General features: G+C 35.9%; 1 protein-coding gene across 1 annotated transcript in view; it reads left to right on the top strand.

Annotated features, from left to right (window-relative positions):
• LOC306859484 (arf-GAP with coiled-coil, ANK repeat and PH domain-containing protein 3-like) overlaps positions 1-22,153 on the top strand; it is a gene marked incomplete at its 3' end in the record, with an annotated part of 72,873 nt that overhangs the window by 16,830 nt on the left and 33,890 nt on the right. Inside the window, exons 2-4 of the mRNA XM_079400524.1 lie at positions 12,340-12,397; positions 16,448-16,567; positions 18,134-18,187. Of these exons, the coding sequence (XP_079256650.1) occupies positions 12,340-12,397; positions 16,448-16,567; positions 18,134-18,187 (232 nt within the window). The remainder of the gene's footprint in view (positions 1-12,339; positions 12,398-16,447; positions 16,568-18,133; positions 18,188-22,153) is intronic.

The raw sequence follows: 22,153 nt of genomic DNA, 5'->3' as shown, positions 1-22,153 counted from the left end.
ATCGGTTATTATCATTAACAAAGATTATCATCTTGTCAGTTATTTGTAATTTTTCAGTATGATTTTACAGTAAAAGAGATCTTAAATCTCAAAACGAATATCTTTTTTTATACTGTGCATTATAATGTCTGAATTCACTTGTAGAATTTAAAAAAATAATAATTTTTTTAATGGTTTTTTTATGTTTTTAGTTATTATACTATATAATTACATTTAAAACAAATTATTTAGACATGATATAGAATTTTATTATTGGTCATTTATCGGTTATTGGCAAAAACATAAAGTTATCATCTTGTCGGCAGTTTGTAATTTAGCAGTAAAAGAGATCTTTTACAACTCCTGAAACTGGTTTCAAATGACATAATTGCAGCAATGTGCATTTCAAAAGTCATTAAAGAAAACAAAATACATATTTTGTGTCACAGTGAAAGTTTCAACTGCTCCGTCTGTTTGGAGTCCGTTTTAGCAGCTTTTTACGGGATACGTTTCCAGGAACAAAAACTCCCAGTGTCTGGTATGTTGTTCCAGAGCCCGTCCAAACTACAAGTGCAGCCCACAAAAATGTAAGATCTCTCCACATCAACCAGAGCCAAGACTGCTGGAGCGTCAGGAGATTCTTTTATGTGTGAGTTTTCTCTTTTTTTCCTTGGATATGGTCAGAAACGGCTGCATAAATCCTCATTCCCTCATTTTCATTGAGCTCTCTCTCTCTTGGATGAGAGTTGGGAGTCTCTTTTCTCCATCACCCCAGCAGTGACACATTGTGAGGTCTTTTCTCATAGCCAACGTCCTCGATCCATCTCAGCCCAGCCAGGCGGAGTGCGTCTGTGTGTGTCTCTCCGCATCTTCATTGACATTTTTGCATGCTGGAGTCACGACAGACCACCCTGAGCTAATATAAACCAGCCCGGCTAGCCAAGACGCTTCACATCCTGAACACTCACTGTCTGCCCTCTGTCTTCGCTCCTGGACCTACATTTGGGTCTGATATTTCACTACATCACGTCCTTGCCCCAAGTGTTATGTCTAGCTGTCATGAACATCTCGCATTCCTGATATTCCAAGTTGCTTGAAATGTAAATGAAACATTGTAATGTGAGAGATGCTGTGTGGAATGTGCACTGAGCGCTCGTCTATAGTTGTCGGACTCAGTGGCGGGAACAGAATGTATGAGGGTATTGTGTGAGAATGAAATACGTGACCTGAAAGGGTTAATTATGCCACTTCCTCCCTGTGATATTCTTTGTTTGATTGCTGGGCTTCACGTCTGCTTCAGTGTCTATTCCCCATCGGCGGTGCACTAATCGCAGGCCACATGCAGAGAGAGGGGCGTTGGAGGGCTGTATACTGCAGTCCTATAACACTCGAGCCTCACTTTAATTTACACCCGCATGAACTGAGACCCCTCAGGTATTGTGAGAGACCAGAACTGCACAGGGTTTTTTTGGGTCACATATTAGCTTTTTTTTTACTTTGTTAAAATGTATAAAACTGTATCCTGTCACTTTTATTCATTATATTTATTATTATATTATTGTAATTTATTAATTAGACAACATTTCAAACTTTTTTCTTAAAACAATGTTTTAGAAATATATTATTTAATAATATTAAAATGTAAAATATATATTTTATAGGTTATAAATTAGATATTTATTAATACATGTGTATTAATAAATGCATATTTTTTTGTAGTTTATAAACTAGATACAGCATTTATTTTTAATATCTGTTGATTCATGAGTAAAACACCATACAGGTAGTTTAATTTATATTGTAATATTATCTAGCCGTCCACCGTTTTGCAATTACTATAATGAATATATATATATTTATATATTAATGCTGTCAAACGATTAATCGCATCCAAAATAAAAGATTTAGTTTACACAATAAATGTGTGTACTGTGTATATTTATTATGTGTATATATAAATACACATACATGTATATATAAAAAAAAATGTTAAACATATTTATATATAATAAATTATATGAATATAAATATATACATGTAAATATATGTAAATATTTTCAAACTATATTTTGTATTTTTATATACATAGTAAATATATACAGCACACACATTATGTAAACAAACATTTATTTTGGATGCGATTAATCGCGATTAATTGTTTGACATATGATATATATATAAACATCTTACTTTTGTATTATTATATATTGTTTTGCTACTGTGACAGTGTTATAATATATTTGCTGTCATTTCCATATACTTGACACATGTCCTTGTGAAACTGTAGTGAGCTTGATATACAGTATTGTCTTTTTTTTGTGACTTTGTGCTTTCTCCTTCCTGTTTTTATTAGGACTGTAAAAACCACTTTGTCCATCACTCCACTGATATCATTTCTCGTTTGTCACATCCGTTATTTACTCAACAGTTTGCTGGCATTGCAGGTACCAAACTGTGTGATTTTTAAAACACAGTGGAAAATGACGCCTGTAACTAATTTGTCCAGATTGTAGCCTGGCTCAGGAAGGATGTTACGGGTCAGAGCTTTGAGTCCGGCTGGCGTCTGTCCCTCTCAACCTCACGAGACCCGAGCCTGATCTGTGGCCCTGTCCTTCCTCCAGTCAGGCTTAAATCCCAGAGGATTCACCCATAAGCCCCAGCGTTGTGCTGGCCGCTTCCAGGCTTTAGCATCGACGCTTGGACAAACATGTAGCGGTAATGAAATCCCACTAGACTGTGACAGAGAATACACGGTTAACAGCTTATGCTAACAGCCTGTCAAAATCATGATAGCTGTAAAAATCACAAAGCTAGAGCAACAATAAATAGTTTAAAGAAAAAATATATTCAGGAATGTTTATTCTTTAGCAAACCAAAATTAAAACTTAAAAGCAATAACGACCAGATTAAAAGTTTATTTGGTTTCTTACAATTTTCTAAGAACGACTTAATTACCTCTCGTCAGTTAATGTGAGAGAAAAGTCATCAACTACAGAACATTTAAAGAGTTCACCAGAAATGGGAAGTTCTTCCATCATATATTCACTCCAAACACTATATGACTTTCTTTCTTATGTAGAAATAGGGCTGGACGATATGGCCAAAACTTATATCACAATATATTTCTTAATTTTGGTCGATACGAAACGCCCACAACGCATGTCTGTACCTACAAATTTCTGAAAAATGAATTTGCCAAGTCTATGAAACCACCTCATATAACTATAGAATATTTTCAAAAATAAAAACGGTGCAAATAAATTAATGTTAACCTTTTATTTGTATTTAGCCTTCATTCAAACAAGAAATGTGAAATCACCGTCAAAGAAATCATATTGTCAGACTCACCTTTAGTAATATTAATATCTTTAACTTTAAACTATAACATAGGCTGATTATTCTTATGGATTGAAACAAAAGTGCTTCAGCCAGGATAAAGAATATGAAAAGTGCTCAGAGTTGCTGCAGAAAACAGAAAAAAAGAGTGAGAAACAACAAAAACATGTTGCTGGAGCCGGGCTCATTCTCTGCCAGCAGGGGGCCCTTTTGGAGCGGCAGAAACTGTGGAAGTGAATGGAGACTCAACAAAGCATCATAATATTCTAAGTCGTCTGAATCCATATGACAGGTTCATTTTGTGAAATGGATGTTAATCTGTGTAGAACATGTTTTGACGTCATATTTCATTATTTAAATGTGAATGATATTTGAGGGTTACAGTAGAGGGGAAGCTTTTTAGCAAATAAGGATTTAAACGTTCGTGATTCAGTGTCAAATGGCTTTTAAAGATTTATAAAATAGTGCACAAGTTGTATGCCTACTTTTATGGTGCTTTTTTCAGTCTTTTTGGATTATGAAAATGATGAATTTGGAAAAAATTCATTTTTGAGAGAACTGTTCCTTTAACACGGCAGAGTAGTTTTCTTCCTTTAATTTTAGGAAATATATTTGTATTTTATGAATCAATAAATGTACTTTTTATGAGTATATTTTATTGTTTAGTCTATAGTTGTTGAACTTTGCTCCTTTTCTGCAGCTGCTTTTGTTATTTTAACCGCTACAGATGCCAAAGAAATGAAATCTTCATATTTTCTGTCACATAAGCTCTGAAACAGTTGTTTGTTTTATATTGACTCCGTAAATCCATTTGACATGTGCTTGATTGAATGCTTGAATTTACCATTGTAATAGAGACTAGTGTAAATATTTCTAAGTCTCTGCTGAAGTGTTATTTAAGGATCTTCTGTGAGTGTGAGGTAAGACTGTCTATGAACATCTCTGTTTATTCTCTAGTCATGATGAGGGATGGTTAGGGCAGCTGCTCTCTCTTCAGGGGTCAGAGGTCAGGCTGGAGTCACAGGGTCACACTGGGATCTTTGACTGCATCAAAGCCCATTGGTGGCCTGCAGTTATTGGGTGTTTTAGTGCATTACGTTCATAGCATCCATTGCTTCAAATGGTGTTGACTATGACATTGTTAAAATAGCTCCATGGTTTATTTTTACACAAGTTATTTTGTTACAAACAGATCAGGTCAGAAGTGCCAAGAATTTATTACACCACTTTTTCAGCAGTGCATCACAGTTTGAGCCATTGCATGTTGTGTGCTTGTAGCATCTCTTTAGAAGTTTTGTCAAAGTAGAAATGTTAACTTGTTGGTTTCCTACAAACATTTTCCTGATTTCCTATGAATTTGATGGCAATCAGGTGAAAGTAAATGCTGTCTTAACCATGCTTGACAAGTTTTCCAGTGTCAAGTCTTTTGTAAGGTGATACAGCAAAATTACAGTTTACAAAACTACAGTAAAAATACAGCAAATTAAGAAAAACCAAACAAACTTTACAAACTCTCATATGAAGTAGAAATTATTTGAAAATTGGATAAATAGACAAAGGTGCAAGACTGTACATGATGGTTTAAATTTAAAGAACTAAAATACCATGATGCAGAAAAATGGAGAAATATAAAACTATTGATTTAATGATGGGGATTTTATATAAAAACTATTTTTAAGTTTATTGTGAAATGTGTGAAATTAATTTTCCTGTGGAATTCTTGGTGAAAAACTACATTACCCATAAAAGTGGTTTGAGAGTGTGGGAATGGGCAGAGTAGAATTATGGGTAATGTAGTTTTTCACCAAGAATTCCACAGGAAAATTAATTTAATAACAAGTTGAAACAATTCAGGTTGTTGGCTTGAATAAAAGGATATACAGTTGATTCATAGTTTACAGTAGGTTTGTCTTTAGATGTTGTCTTAAGCCCTATTTGGAAGGGACTAGTTTTCTAAACTACATTTGAGTTTCGATTCTTATCACCAGACGTCTGCGATTTTCAAGTACCAATTCGAACGGGACTAACATCTCTGTGTTTATTACAGAGGTGGGAGGGTCTGTTTTGGACATCTGGGCGTTTCAGAGATCACGCTCTGTATGCGTGCATTGCGTATCATTTGGATTGATTACCATAATCACACAAATACCATGGTGAAGCTAAATGGCTAGTATAGCAAAACCATGTTAATGTGTGGTTTACTTTAGCTATTTATTTGTAGTAAACCCGTGTTTAATTTTCATAAAGGTACATATGTAATTAAAACATTATGTAATTGAGTGCAGAAATAAACGCAAATAATTTTACCTGACGCTGATATTACAATAGCCAATCTTAACAGTTTACGTGCTCTGGTTCTTAATTTTATTATTATTTGAAAATTTTTTTTTCCTTTACCGGGAGGCAAATATATCAAATGTGCGCACGGTAAAAGCATCTACGGTAATTCACGTCGGCCAAAACACACAAGGAAACGCATTGTGAAAAAAACATTCACCGGCAATCACAGACATCGCATTCAATTAGTTTTCTCAGCGGATCAATGAGTTTGCTGAAAAACAGTAGGTCATTTGCTCTGGAATTATTACAGAGGTTGTGTGAGAAAAACGCAGGCGTGGCAGATTCGGACGGGATTAAAATCACCAAGTGCGTCTGTGAAACACACATTTCTCTAACGACCCCCTGTAGAACTAGTCATGTCTGAATATGGCTTTTGAAAGTCTTTATTTAACCAGGAAAGTCCATTTTCTTGTTTTCAATATACGCCTTTAAAAACTTAAAGTTAGCATTAAAAATCAATATCTCGTATGGGATTTTTACATCTAGAACCCGACTGTTGCACTTTACAGTCGTATGTGTGCAGCAGGATTCTAAACCAATGAGATTTCAGTGCGGGTGGAGCTATGCAGCAATAGCACAGAAATAAAGAGCCTAGTAGAATTGCTGGGATATTCCACATTTGGATTTTATTTTGGGTAAAATTGTTTTTCGAAATGAATACATTATAAAATAGGGTCACAAATGTATCTCTCTGATTTCTTCCCAGCCGTTCCTTCGATCTTTGAGTTTTCTGCCATTGATTTGTAATTGCTTTGTAATTATCTCTACAGTATATTCTATCTCATCCGTGTCGGGGCTTTATCTCCTGATGCAGATATGCCATGGACATCAGGAAGAAAGTGATTTCACGCCCCTTCTGTGGAGATTCACTCTTTGGTGTCCTTCCTCTTTCATTTCCTCATTTCCTCGAGACAATATCATTATATAATGAAGCTTATGCAGAGACAAGCATGCAATGTTTTCTTTTTTTTAAACTTCTTGAAACTCTGTAACCATGCCACGCAGCTCCTATAGACCACCTCTTGACATTCCCACTGTGGTCTGGTGTTCAGTGTCTGGGCCACAGGAAGTGGCTCTAAGCTTTCTTCCAGTGCTGCTCAGAGGTGGGTGGTAGAACATTCCTCCAGCGACGGCTGTGAAGATACTGCTCCGACAGATAGCATACTGTGGGGTTGTGGGAGTGCTGTCTATCCCAGCCCATTTCAGCTGACCTTTGAGAGCTGAATCATTGCATTTCATTTGCTGCAATCAAGTATTCATTAGACTTTTCTTTAAAGACGACAAGAAGTCTTGCAATTTTCAGTGGATTTATCTCACAAAACAGATATGTATTTTTTGTAATCATATATAAAAAAAAGTCATTTTCTTGACAGCTGGGCACATTTCACCGTTTTACAGTAATTATAATCATCTTTGAGATTTTTCTTTTACTTTCTACTTTGTCTTTAATTCTCATTAAGGATAATTGATTTAATTTATTTTTAATAAAAAAAGTGTATTTTTTTATTATATTATATTACATTATTATTTTATATTATTATAATGTTTCACATACTATAGATATGTAGATATGAAAATGAAATGATTTCATGACAAATAAGTAATTTCCCTGTTTTCTAATAGAATAAAGAATAGAATAGGAAACATTAGATATTTTATAATACATGTACATTTTAGATATGATTATTTAAAAAAAGAAAAGAAAAGTAGGTCTGTTTTAGGACAATTAAGATGTTTGTTTTTTCATTTGTGACATTATGTAAAATATTATATTTTGTAAATAATATAATATAATATTTTAGATTTATATTTTAAATAGAATTGTTTAATAAAGAAAATAAAATTTTGTTTTAGGACCATTAAGGACTATTCATAAAAACAGGATTATACCATTTTCTAATATATAATATAATGTGTATATTTGAAATATAATGAAGGAAAATTAAGTCTGTTTTAGAACCATTAAGATAAGATATTTTTCATTTGTGACAGTTTCAGAAAAATTAAGTACATTTCCCTGATCTACAGTAATAATCGAGAATATTGTACTCTTGACTTTGTTTCGAATTCTCATTAAAAATAAGGAGGAAAATTAGTTGTTGTCCTGAAAATAACATCACAGTGTGGGAAAAAACTCAACAGGATTAGATTATTTCTGACTTAATACTATAATACTCCATTAATATAATAGTCTTATTTATTTATTTGTTTGCTTGTACTCCTACAGAGTTTCCTACAGAGTTCAGGAGTGAATCAGAGTTGATTGATTGACTTCTGGTGTTTGTGTTGTCAGTAGTCTTGGCTTCATAACAATCTGATCTGCTCTGACATGTGAGAATGTGTGTGTAACCCGCACTGCACAACCCCCTCGGTCCTGGACGCATTAGCACCTCAGCACGTCTGGAGACGTTTTGTGACATCACCACTCAGACAGCAACAGATTTTTGGCGGGAAAGCATCCGATAAAGCGAGGACCGCCGTGTGTTTCTCACACATGATCCTCACAGGAGCGGCGATTAGGGAATTGTTTGCACGCACACACCAGCTGGATTCACTTTGCCCTGCCAGAACACCACTAAACACAGATAACTCATGGTGTATCTGGCCGTGGTGGCCTCGCGGTGTCTGGATGAGGAGGGGTCCGGGTGGGCCGCTCTCCTCTCTTTTGCTCATGACACATTTTTGATGCTTGACTGCACGCTGACCCCTCCAAAATCAACACGCTTGCGCTGAGAGACGTCTAAGAGCTGACATCTCCAATGAGCTGGACGGCCCTGTCCTCCACACGCCACACACCCATAAAGCTGGCTGGAAAGGAAGCCCGCTTGGGTTAAATCCGTCTGTGGCTTTTTGGAGACGTCCCACTCTCGCTAGAGACTAAAACCAGACCTGAATTACAAAACAAACACAGACGCGGCGAGTAATGCAGCTGTAGAGGAGAGAAGTAGAGTCACTGAAAGATGTTTAAGGGGATAATGTACAGTCATTATCACAAAAATAAACTTCGCCAGAAAGTGGAGGAGTCTTTTTATCACCCTGAAGTTGTTTATTTTGCATTATTGATACTTGCTGTACATTATCTTGCTTGTTTGTATAATCTTTCCATTTATGCTTTATTGCATCCTTACATGATATAAGGGGCTTCAAATAAATGAAGAAAAACAGCCAATAATGAGGCAAACTGACATGGTCATTAGAAAATGTAATGGCTAAAAAAATGTGCATTTAAAACATTGTGATACTAAAAGAATTTGTCTTTTGAAGTATAATGCATTTTAAAAGTAATTACATTATCTTGTCTCTCCGAAAAATCAGCAAACCGATTCAAAATGTTAAAGCAATTATTATATAGTTATAATTGATCATTCATTTTTTCCATACTTTTCAACCAGAAGGATGTTTTTTTTTCTACATGGTCAACATGCCTCTATAAATGAAATTATTCTGCATATTTAAAAAAAAACTATTTAAAAACAAAAATCAAGATTATTTTGTTAGTTCACAATGGTCATGATGATTCAAGTTGTGCTCTGTTTTTGATAATTGGATCATTAATTCAGTGACATCAAAAAAGTATTTAAAGCAGTTAGTAAAATACATAAAAAATCTAATTAAACTTTTTTCTCCACTGTTAAAGCAATATTTTTTTCAGTATATAGCACCAATATAGCAATTAAAAAACAATATTTGAAAGCCTAATGTGCATTAAAACCATTGCGATATTCAGTTGTCTTTATAATAAAGCAACATTAATGGCATTTTAAAGTGGATTATAATTCAATTTTTCTGCACACTGGCCACACTGATGCATGTTTTGCTCTGTTTTTGGTCAGTGGCTGTATAGCTGGAGGCTGCAGGAGAATTAAGGCTTTTACTGAATTTAAAAGGCCCAGACAAGAGCACTGAGAGGCGTACAGTTTAAGAATAGAGAGAGAGAGACACACACACACACACACACACACTTCTCTCTGGATGACTCACTCAGACACTCCACTAGAGCACTCAGAGCAATCATTCAATCAATACTGAGCCCAGTGACATCATCATCATCAGACCCTCATGATGACCTCATCCGGATGGAGACCCTTTTAGCAAATCAGTTTGCAAAGGGGTCTCAGTACATGCAGTGATTATAGCTGTTGCAGTGTAACAATGAAAGTATTCCCTCTGAAGTGTGAGATGTGTCTGAGAATACAGCGGATGTTGTTCTCAGCTGTTCTTTTTTGCAAATTAGCGGGTCATTTGATAGCGTCCGCTGGAGTGTTTCTCTCATTATGGTGGGCTCCCAGAAGACGAGGGTTGTGCCCCTTTCAGCTGGTACCTTCTGGCGAATGCATCAAGGTCAATAATGCAGTTTACTCATGCACAAACACACCAGCCATCATCAGGACTGGCAAATATATTGGTATTTTCATGAAATTCATTCTATAAATGGTTTCCTTTTTTTTGTATTGTAAACATCTCAGATGTTGACTGTGCAAGCGTTGTTCAAACCGTCCGTGTTAATTCTGGACTGATTTGACAGAGCTGATATAAACAAACCCTGCTCTTCTTTTGTCTGGTTTTCGGCGGTGTAGATGGGTTTGTGGGTGTAAACGGAGCCTGGCCCTGCTGGAGGAGGTGAAGTCAGCTGGACACTGAGCCAGAAGCAGACTTTTTTTTTTTCATTTATAACACAACATTTAGCGTAGGGACTCGATTTTTATCGTTTTGGTTTTGATTGGATAAAAAAAAGTTGAATGAAATTTGTTAGTCTGTGATTGTGTTAATGGTTACTATTATGTTTCTCTGCCCACATAGCCTTAGTTATATCAACAGTAATGTTGAAAGTGGAGAACGCTATATAAAGTAAAGTCAAAAATGATTTCATGTTGTCCTTAAACCATATTGCTATTTATTCTCTTCATATGCAAGATCAAGTGATCTAGTCAGACATAACAGGGTTTGTAAATGTGGGGTCGGCCCCCACAATTGTTGCCATGGTTACAGGCCCGGGGGAAACGTGTGCATCCATCCTGTGAGTGCCATGTGCAGTGAGCTGGCATGATCATGTGTGAGGGAGAGAGCGGGACGGCAGGAGGTCAGACAGCTGCAGGACACTCCAGATGAAGCTCAGCAAGTCTTGAGACATTATATAAGCTGGGGCTGCGTTTATTCAGGGCAGGAGTCCCAGAATGAGCAAATGTTTGTGTAGGGATAAAAACAGACTTTATTTTGGTGCAGGTTATACAAAGAATGAACAAAAACAGTTGAATTCAACGAGAAAGCAGCATATTAAATATCTTTGTGACACCGGTTTGTGATAGAAAAATGAATGGCGCTTGTGTGTCTCTGTACTCGAGGCACAATTGCTTCTGCTCTGAATGTAGAACATGTGCATCAGCGCAGCCTCGCTCAAACACGTCACACGCAGAGCACAGCGAGAGAGATTACCGACTGTATAATAGTCTGACAAATCATTCGGATCTCAGTGATATGGCTTAATGTAAAGCCTTAAAACAGCCTCACAGTTAAGAGGAAAAACCTTTCTCACGCAGGAAGACTGCATGATGGACAGAAGGAGGAGACAGCAACTTGTAATTTTGGCCCTTCTGAAAAGAGAAGGCCAGATCTGATTGGTCAGTTGTGTTCAGGACTCGTCACGATGACCATAATTACAAGATTAAAAGACTTTAACTGTTGAAGCTGCTGTCATTTCGGTTGTTTTTACATGTCGGAGCTACCTTAAAATGGCTAATTGTAATTTGACAAAGATATGAAAGGTTTTTACTATTCAAGCTCATAATTACTGTAAATCCGGCATGAAAGCACCATAAAGTCACACAATGGCTGCGCCTTATTTGCATACTCATGCTAGAGTATGCACTAAAAAGTGGCTAGGGGGAACGTACAAACTTTTGAGTTTGCAGTCAAAATGTATGCCAGAATTTGGAGTTTATTTGCATATCGTTTGTGTTGCTAGGAATACATCTAGGAATACAAAATGTAATTCATTCTTCACGTTTACATCTATACTAATAAAACTGCAGTAGCAGCTTCAGCCTTGTTTTTGTCTACCTTTTTACAAGTGAAAAATCTGCCTCTTACCCTGTGCAAGGATTTGTTAGTAATATTAGCCAAAAAAAAAGCATGTTCTTTAAAAAACAACTGGAAAAATGAACATTAGACTGTAGGAATTCATTGGTGTTTGGTGATGAGTTTTTGGCTCAAGGTCTGCATTTAAAGTCACACCAGAGGTGTTCAGCTGGGATCAGGACTTGGCTTTCTGCAGACCAGTCAAGTTCTTCCACACTGACTCAATCAATCATGTCTTTTTGAACCGTGTCTTATACACAGAGGCACTGTCATGTTAGAATAGAAAAGGGTCCTGACCAAACTGTTGCTATAAAATTAGAAGCACACAATTCCCTAGAATATCATTATATGCTTTAACATTAAGATTTGTACTCATAGAAATGGTTAAAGTAGTCAAACATGTTCATTAGAAGGGGTGACCCAATACTTTTGGCAATATAGTGTATGTGAACATTTTTATTCTCACAAACTATTTCGAGTGAGTACGAAATGAAGAATGAAATGTAGATCCTATGAAATCTGCTGTTAATTTGTTCCTTTCTGTGCCATTCATCAAGTTGCAAATGTCGAGCCAAATTAATTCACGTCGTCATCTGTCTTGTGTTCCAGGGCTAATATTGATGAGGTGGAGACGGAGGTGGTGGAGATCGAAGCCAAGCTTGATAAGGTACAGTAAGACGCTTTAAAGCTGTCACTTGACCTTCTGACCCCGTCAGAGCGCATTTAAGCCACGTTTGAAAATCACAGCTTAGATTTGTTAGAAATCACGTCTAAACGTGCGTTCACACCGCTGCCGCGAGAGCGTCAAAGTGGCCGTAAGTCATTTATTTTCAATGTGAGCCAGCAGCGCGCTCCGGCGAGAGCGGCGCGTCTTGGACGGTGAGGGCGTCAAGGAGAGTTGAAGTCAGATCAACTTTATGGTAATGAGCTATGACGCGGTTGGGCAGCAACCAATCGGAATGTAGAAGTCCTCCGCTTGAGAGGGTTCCAGAGAACGCAGTCCTGTAAAATTTGGTTCCGACCACATTAGTTCCCAAGCATTTTCACGCTAGAACGCTTGTTTTTCAGCGGAAATGCAATTCATTTGCTCAAAACAACACCGATTTGACCAATTGCATTTAGGTTACACTTCAACCAGGACAGTTTGGATTGTAGGCTGCGCACAAATTAATGTTAATGTTAATTAAAGACCTAGGCTAGTAAGTCTCCTATAAACTGCATGTTGAAATTAGACTAACTTAGCACTTAAACATGAACACAAAAACACACCACACAAATGGCTTTTATTGGTTTATTTCGTTAGCAAACATGTAACTATAATTAAGTTCTCTCCATCGATCAATTTCTTACTTTCGCAATTAAAATATTTCATGAGGTTAACTATTACCCTACTTGTGGTCAGTCTGCACAAGATCAACCTGCTTGTTTCCTTTGCGGCTCCTTTAAATACAAGACGAAGCGTTCGATCGTCAGAGCGTCAACGAATCTTTCTACAGCGTCGCTAGCAGGGCAGCCAGAGCGAATTTTGACGCTCTCGCCAGTGGCGGTGTGAACGCACAGTAATACCTTCCGAGACCTCTGTAGCCAAACACTGACATCAGCCGCTCCCACAACAAGGTCAAGCGGTCAAGCTCAGGCTTTACAGATCATCAGTGTGTGCAAATTCTGGTGTAAATCCAGCAGAGAAAGCAGAAAGCGGGGCAGTTTGTCATTAGAGAGCAGAAAGGGCATGTGTGGAGAGATATTTGTGGTATATGAGATTAGAGGGACATTGTGGATTAATGTATAGCGATGGTAATCCTGTTTAAATGCTGTAAAAATGGCTGAACCTCATCATACAGCAGTCTAGTCTAGTGCTCCCAAGACACTAGCCTTTGGGCAGTTGACATGACATCAGTTGTTATTTCATTTGATTGTATTATTTTAGATCACAAAAACTAAATGCAAAATATTTATTTTATTCTAATTTAACATGAATAACATTTGATATATTAATCAACTCTTAACATTTTGCTGTCCAGTGAAATAATTATGTATTTATGTTATTTATAATAATTTTTAGATGAAGAAAATTGTGTAATTCAATTCATCTAGAAGTTCATCTAAAAATATACACACATTCCCTTATGTTTATACATTTTAAATAAAAAAATAAATAAACTAATAAAAGACCATTCATGAGAAGATGAAGGTGAAATAATCTTTAAAGAAGTGTTCATCTGCTGACAGATGTCACGAGCACACGTTTCTCTAATTCCTGTGATCTCCATCTGTTCCTGAAAACCTTGCGTGACGTTTGTCAATTCAGATTACACCTTTTAAAAGTCACTTTAAAAGTCTTCTTTGGTCATTTTTTTATTATTCCTGAAATTATCATGATTTTAAAACATATTACTTAAAATTCATATTTATTATTAATTAAATAATTTTTATTTATTTATTAACATTTTGTTTTCATTTTTGTTTTTAATTTTTTAAATATATTTTACTATAGAAAAGTCCTAGTTAGTGCAATAACTGATGTGTGTGTGTATATTATTATTATTATTATTATTATTATTATTATTAAGTCATTTATCAGACACTTTTATCCAAAGCGACTTACAAATGAGGACAACAGAAGCAATCAATTGTAGTATTAAATCAACTAAAAACGGATCCAAAACTAAAAGCTAAAACTTTATAAATACTACCTATACACATTTTAAAAATACATTAAATAAAAATGACAAATGCATACAACAAAATTTCAAAACTTAACATTTAAATGAAAAATGAACACACACACACATACACACCTATATATATATATATATATATATATATATATATATATATATATATATATATATATATATATATATATATATACACACACACATTTATAAATTCAAAATATATATTATTTCATTTCCATTTAGTTTGTTGAAGTATTAAAATAACTCAAATTAAATAAAGCTAAAACTTAATAAAAGACCTATACAGACATAATAAATTCAGACATAATTGAACTAAAAGTAAAATATCAGATACAAATCAAACTACAGTAGTTTATCAGTAATACAACAATATATAACAAGTAGCATATGTATGTGTAGTGTGATGTGCATGTTTTTAGGTGCAGTGATGCAGAGAAATGAATTGGTCTCCTCTTATCCATTTGGTTTAGTTGTTTGTTGTTTAGTGTTTCCATGCATTTTAATCACAACAACGTGCAACTTATAATTTCATCTGGCTCAGCAAAACAACAGCTTCAGCACAGCACAACTTCTGATCTCATGTGATCTTTCTCCAAGGAAACTGTTTGAGAAATCACACTGGAAAGTTTGCTTATCATATTTAGGAAACTTAACATTTGGAGTCTTACTCGCAAAACCGTACATGATGCATCTCTGTCTATTTTTGCATGACAATGTCTTGTTAGTTCTCGCGTCTGGCTGTTCAGATGTGGAGTCTGTGGGTCTGTTCAGCAGCTGTGTAGAACAAGGCTCTCTGTGTTTGTTAGATTGACTCATGAGGAGAGTGTGGGAAAATAAGAGATTTTCCCAAACCCATATTTTCAGCTGGATGTGCGTGTGTGGACGCAATCGAAATGGCACCTGAGATAAGAAAGAGGAAGATGAAATACAGAAGAAAGAGCGGAAAGAAGAGGGAACTAACCGATTCGGGTTAGACTCGAACGCGGGGACAGACACATGGAGCCCATCTGAGAATGTGTCCCATCAGGCACAAAGCGCAAACACAACCACATGTGAAAGCCCTCCGCTGAGTCTGAGATGTGTGGCATGTGCGGAAGTGGGAAATTTTTGCCTTGGCCTTTACATGTGGGAACTGGTAATTGGCACATTAGTGAGGAGAATTACTGCACAGATGAGACCGCACCTGTTGTGTTTTTGTGGGATTTAAAGAAACATTTCTGATTTCAGTTAACCTAATGTTTATATACATGTACTGCATTAATATTTTTGACTCATAATAGAAGTGTGATTGTAGTAATGCCGTTATAATGAAAGGCTACAAGCTCTTTATTAGGATTTTAGACAACTTTACAGCTTCAGTAACAAGATTTTTTTATATACTGAAGAATTCATTTAAATGCTTTTTAATGAACTAGTCTGTGTTTCTGAGCAAATCTTGAAGTGAACTGTTTTTTTCTTGTTTCCACATATATAATAAAATGATAAGACGCACATCAGGTTCATTAATAACACATAAAGACACCTACTGGTCACCATCTACTACTGTTACAGTGCAAATGAATCTTCTGCATGCAAGATTTGATTCACCCAGACAAATCAAAATCTCCATCATTAATGAAACAGAAATACTAACAAAAATATTAGTTTCTAATGGTATTAACTGAACTTATTTAAATATTAGTAATGTAATATCAACAAAAAAATTAAATTTTAACTAAAGGATGCAAAAGCATACTTTTAACAAATACTGTGTAAAAGTTTTTAACCAATTTCTGAATCAGTTAAGGAAATGTATTAAAATATTTATAATGTTGAGTGTGACGTTATATATACTGTCTCATATTCTATCAAATAATTGTTTTGCTACAAAACGTCAAAGGGTTTTAATATTCTGCTCTGTCAGCGCAGTTGAGGTTATGATTAAGACTTAAAGTTTCTGCTGATACTCTAAAACCCATTACGCATGGATGGCTTATTGTGTCTTATGTTAACCTCTTTCTCTCTGTTTTTTTTAATAGCTGGTGAAGCTGTGTGGCGGTATGATTGAAGCTGGAAAAGCGTACGTCACTGCCAACAAGCTCTTCATCAACGGCATCCGTGACCTATCCCAGCATTGCAAGAAGGACCAGATGATATCGGTAATATTTTATTGTGTGTGTGTGTGTGTGTGCACCTGGTATTCATCACGTCCTGGGGACCAAATGTCCCCACAAGGATAGTAATACCAGTAAATCTTAATCTTGTGGGGACATTTTTTGGTCCCCATGAGGAAACAAGCTTATAAATCATACAGCATAAAGTTTTTTGAAAATCTAAAAATGCAGCATGTTTCCTGTGAGGGCTAAGTTTAGGTGTAGGGTTGGTGTAGGGCAATAGCACATACAGATTGTACAGTATAAAAACCATTACGCCTATGGGATGTCCCCATAAAACATGGAAACCCAACATGCGTGTGTGTGTGTGTGTGTGTGTGTGTGTGTTTGTGAGTGTGTGTGAGTAGACCTACCATTTGTGACCCTGGACCACAAAACCAGTCAGTGTCAATTTCTCAAAATTGAGATGTATACATCATCTGAAAGCTGAATAAATAAGATTTTCATTGATGTATGGTTTGTTAGGATAGGACAATATTTGGCCGAGATACAACTATTTGAACATCTGAGGGTGCAAAAAAATCAAAATACTGAGAAAATCGCCTTTAAATTTGACAAATGATGTTCTTAGCAATGCATATTACTAATCAAAAATTAAGTTTTTATATATTTACGGTAAGAAATGTACTAAATATCTTCATGGAACACGATCTTCACTTAATACCCTAAAAATGCATATTTTGACCCATGCAATGTATTTTTGGCTATTGCTACAAATATACCCCAGCGACTTAAGATTCAATCCAATTCTCCTAAGTTTATTATTAATGACTACTTCTTTTGGATCAATTCATTAAAAAAGAACAGTCTCATAAAAAGCATTAATTCATGAATCAGACCTCACTGCGTGCAACCAAAGAGGAGATTGCAGTAAGAAAATGTATAGCTTAGTATTTTATGGCATCAATTTTTCTCTCATCGGATTCTTTTGCTGTGACGATGTAGATAAACAGTGTAAACGCTCGAGAACGGTTAGCAAAACTGTACACCATAAATCACTCCATTGTAGTCATTTTTCAACCCTAAACTCATGTCTGTTTTTAATTGTGAGCTCTTTACTGGCAGGCTCACTGACATGAGGGCGTCGGGCTGCTGTTTCGAGTGTCTCAGACACTCTTTGACCCTGATTAGGCATGGATTTAGTCAAAAGGAAGCAGGCCGGGGCTCCTGTCCTCTCTCCTTTCTCTCTGTCCGTAGTGCCAGTTGGGTTAGACTCATTGCCGCCATCTGTAAATGCTATTAAGAGTCTTTTGGCTTCTCTTCCGTTGTACCCAGCTGACTAATGTTGAGCATCTTATTAAAACCTGCTGCTATTTGCATTTTCCACTGTAAAAACATCAAGACCCACAATTACATTTCCATTTTGACAAAAGCTGTTGCACGCTCAGCGGGGCTTGTTTTCCTCGTCGGATGGACTCTACGTGGGCAAGAATATTAATAGATGGTGATACGAGAACAAACGTGTGATTGAATTACCAGTATCACATAATTAATTTGTGGTCTTGATAATGAAAATGATCACGACTGTGACCTGTTCTTGTGTTTTCACAGGACTGTCTGGAGAAGTGTGGCGAGAGTTTGCAGGAGATTGTCAACTACCACATGGTACGTCTGGTGTTCTTCTCATTTGTTTCTCCTCAGATGAGTGACTGCGGGATGGATCCGCTGAGAGCGTCTCACGGTGTCATCGTATCGTGAAATGTTAATGTGTTTTCCCTTATGTGTCGCTCTGCTCTAGTGAAGGTGCCCTGGTTGTGATGTGTGTGAATGATTTAACGTGCTGCAATGCTGTGAATCATGAATGATCCTCGTGTTGAGTGTAAATCATATATGATGCTCTGTCTGTTGTTGTGAACATCTTTTCTGGTCATCAGAGATGATATCTAGAGCAGTGGTTTTGCTTCAGGACCTAGATTTTACATTTGACATCATGTGGCGACACAAAACAGTAACAGGATTGTGCAAAAGCTAAAAAGAAAATTGAGTATATTATAAATAAAGTAATAGAACTAATGTAAAATATAATGTAATTTGTATGTGTGTGTTTAAAGTATATTATATATAATAATTGTATATAAATAAATAATAATAATAAAAAAAGTATATATACATACATACATACATACATACATACACACACATATATATATATACATATATATATATACAGTTGTGGTCAGAATTATTGAAACCCTTGGTAAATATGATCAAAGAAGACTGTGAAAATTAACCTGCTTTGTTAATCCTTTTGATCTTTTATTTAAAAAATTCACAAAAAGCTAACCTTTCATTGGATAATAAGAATTTAAAATGGGGGGAAATATCATTATGAAATAAATGTTTTTCTCAAACACACGTTGGACACAATTATTGCACCCCTAGAAATTCTTAAGAGTAAAATATCTCTGAAGTATACACCCATTCATATTCACAATTTTGAGCACTCTAGGGTGATTATGAACATGAAATTATCCAGCCATGGCTTCCTGTTTCACAGAAATATAAATAGGAGGGAAAACAAAGCCCAAATTCCCTTAATCATCCATCACAATGAGAAAAAACAAAGAATATATTTCTGATGTGCAGCAAAAGATAATTGAGCTTCACAAATTAGTGAAGTGGCTTTAAGAAAAGAGCTAGAGCAGTGAAAATCCCCATTTCCACCATCAGGGCAATAATTAAGAATTTCCAATCAACAGAAAATGTAATGAAACTGTCTGGAAGAGGACGTATGTCTATATCGTCCTAATGCACGGTGAGAAAGAGCGTTTGAGTGGCTAAAGACTCTTCAAGGATCACAGCTGGAGAATTGCAGAAAATAGTTGAGTCTCGGGGTCAGAAAACCTTAAAAAAAAATTGTCAAACAGCCCCTACATCACCACATGTTGTTTGGGAGGATTTCAAGAAAAATTCTCCTCACTCATCCAAAAACAATCTCCAGCATATTCAGTTATCAGACAGGACTGGCACTTCAAATGGGACTGGCTTCTATGGTCAGATGAAACTAAAAAATGAGCTTTTTAGCAGCAAACATTCAAGATGGGTTTGGTGAACACAGGGATAAAAAGTACCCCATGTGTACAATGAAATATACTGCTGTATTTGTGATGTTGTGGGCCTATATTTCTGCTGGAGGTCCTGGACATCTTGTTCAGACGCATGGCATCATGGATTCTATCAAATACCAACAGATAAAAAATCAATAAGTGACTGATTCTATTAGAAATCTTATAATGGGCCATGTTTGGATCTTCCAACCGTACAATAATCCAAACACAAACCTCAAAAACAACACAAAAATGGGTCACTGACCACACAACCAAGCTTCTGCTGGCCATTCCAGTCCTCTGACCTGAACTCTGTAGAAAATGAGTGAGGTGAACTGAAGAGAAGAAGCACCGTCATGGAGCTGTGAATTTAAAGGATCTGGAGTGATTCTGGATGAAGGAATGGTCTCTGATCTCTTGTCAGGTGTTCTCTAACCTCATCAGGCATTATAGGAGAAAATTTAGAGCTGTTAAACTGACAAATGGAGGTTTCAAAAAGTATTGAATAAAAAGGTGTCGTTAATTGTGACCAATGTGTATCAGAGAAAAACATTTATTTCATAATGATATTTCCCCCCATTTTAAATTCTTATTATCCAATGAAAGGTTAGCTTTTTGTGAATTTTTTAAATAAAAGATCAAAAGGATTAACAAAGCAGGTTAATTTTCACAGTCTTCTTTGATCATATTTACCAAGGGTTCCAATAATTCTGACCACAACTGTATATATGTATGTATGTATATATACATACACAAAATTACAAATAAATTATAATATTAATAATTTATATTATACACTATATTACATATGGGAATTATATGCAACATGCTGTCAAACTCAAACAAATTCAGTTCTTCTGGTTATGTTTAATGAATTAGCCAATTAGTCATACTAACTACATCCTATCTAAATGTGTTCAGATTGCTTGGTTGTTTTTCACAAAATGAGTATGCTGATCTGAAGAAAGGTTTATAGTGTGTGTGTGTGTGTTATATGTGTATATATATATGTATGTATATACATAGGCGAACAGTATCCAACAGGGCAAGGCAAAGAGAGATGAACCAGGTGCACGAGCAATAATCCAGGCAGGGGCAAACACAATCCGAAACAGCAGAGCAAAGGGTTAAACCAAGATACACACGCTAGAATCAAAACAGGCAAGGCAAGACTAAGACTATGAAAACTACGAAAGGCTTCGTAATGTATCTATCAGCTAGGGTAGCGATAAGTGCATACAATACTCTGCAGAGAGGAAGAGGAAGTCCATGGTTTATGTAGGGTGTGTGATCAGTGCAGTCAGCTGTGTGTGTCGTCAGTGCAATGGATGATGGGAATTGTAGTCTGAGGTGGCGTGCAACAGTTAGTGTGGTGCGAGAATCCATGTGGTGAGCGAGTGACCTCTGGTGGTGAGTTAACGGAAGTTCATAGACCAGATTCATGACAATTATTCTAAAATGTGAATAAAAGTAATGATTTACTCCATTAACTTTGTGCATGCAGACCTCTTATGTTGAACCATGTTCTTTATCAGACATCATAAACGTATAAACATGCTTGTAAACACCTTTACTTTTAATGTTTTTCCTTCTATTTTAATTTTTTTTAGATTTCATAGAAACACTTCTCTCTTTTTTGATCTGCAGTATTGATAGATAGATGATAGATTACACAATTTTGGTAACTTAAAAAAAAATAAAAAAAATAAGAGCTATTGGATGTTGAATTATGGGGGAAAAAATCTGGTATTTTTGTCAAAAATGTATTTATCTATTTTATTATCACTTAATTTAAAATATAACTAAATTGTTTTGTCTAAACTAGACAGCCGTTATCACAGAATTTATTTGCACATTATATTTGTGAATTTTGTATATTGCCAGAAAAGGCGTTTTTGTGTTCCTAAATTAAATTATGTTTTTGTGCATCGGAACAGAGATGATAAAATGAATGGAATTTATCTGATTTCAGAACAACATGTTTATTAAGAGGCAGGAAGGAAATGAATCAAACTGGAAAATCCACAGCGATGTGAAAAGCTGTGATAGTATGTGAAGACGAAGGTCTTCAAAAGAAAGAACGGTGTCTAGGGGGTTGTTTGGGAAGAAGAGAAATGACATAAATTCCCAACTCTTTCCTCATCTCTTTATCCCAACAATACAGGAATTGTCTGGAAAGCGGGTGAAGGGATTGTAGGGTCAGTGAGGGGCTTTTGCATGTTGGAGGTATTTGATGAGCTTCACGTTCTTACAGATTTTCCTAAATCTCATGCAGAGACAAAAGCCGCTAACCCACTGACATATCAGTGTGGTTACTTGACATTTTGATTTTGTGGGTACAGTTAACCTTTTGGTTAGCCCTACTGTTGTGTGAAGAGAGCAGGAAATGCTGGGGAATTTTGCACAGGAAGAGCACACGCGACAGTAAAGCCCAGTCAGGACATTATTCAGCAAAGCCACACGCTGTTGACATTTACATAGATGTGTTCAGAAAAACAATACAAGCTAGGCGGGAAAACAAAAT

This window comes from Barbus barbus (assembly GCF_936440315.1).
Source record: "Barbus barbus genome assembly, chromosome: 40".
Lineage (NCBI taxonomy): Eukaryota > Metazoa > Chordata > Actinopteri > Cypriniformes > Cyprinidae > Barbus > Barbus barbus.
The sequence above is the reverse complement of the archived record's forward strand: the minus strand, read 5'-3'. Positions and strand labels throughout refer to the sequence as shown.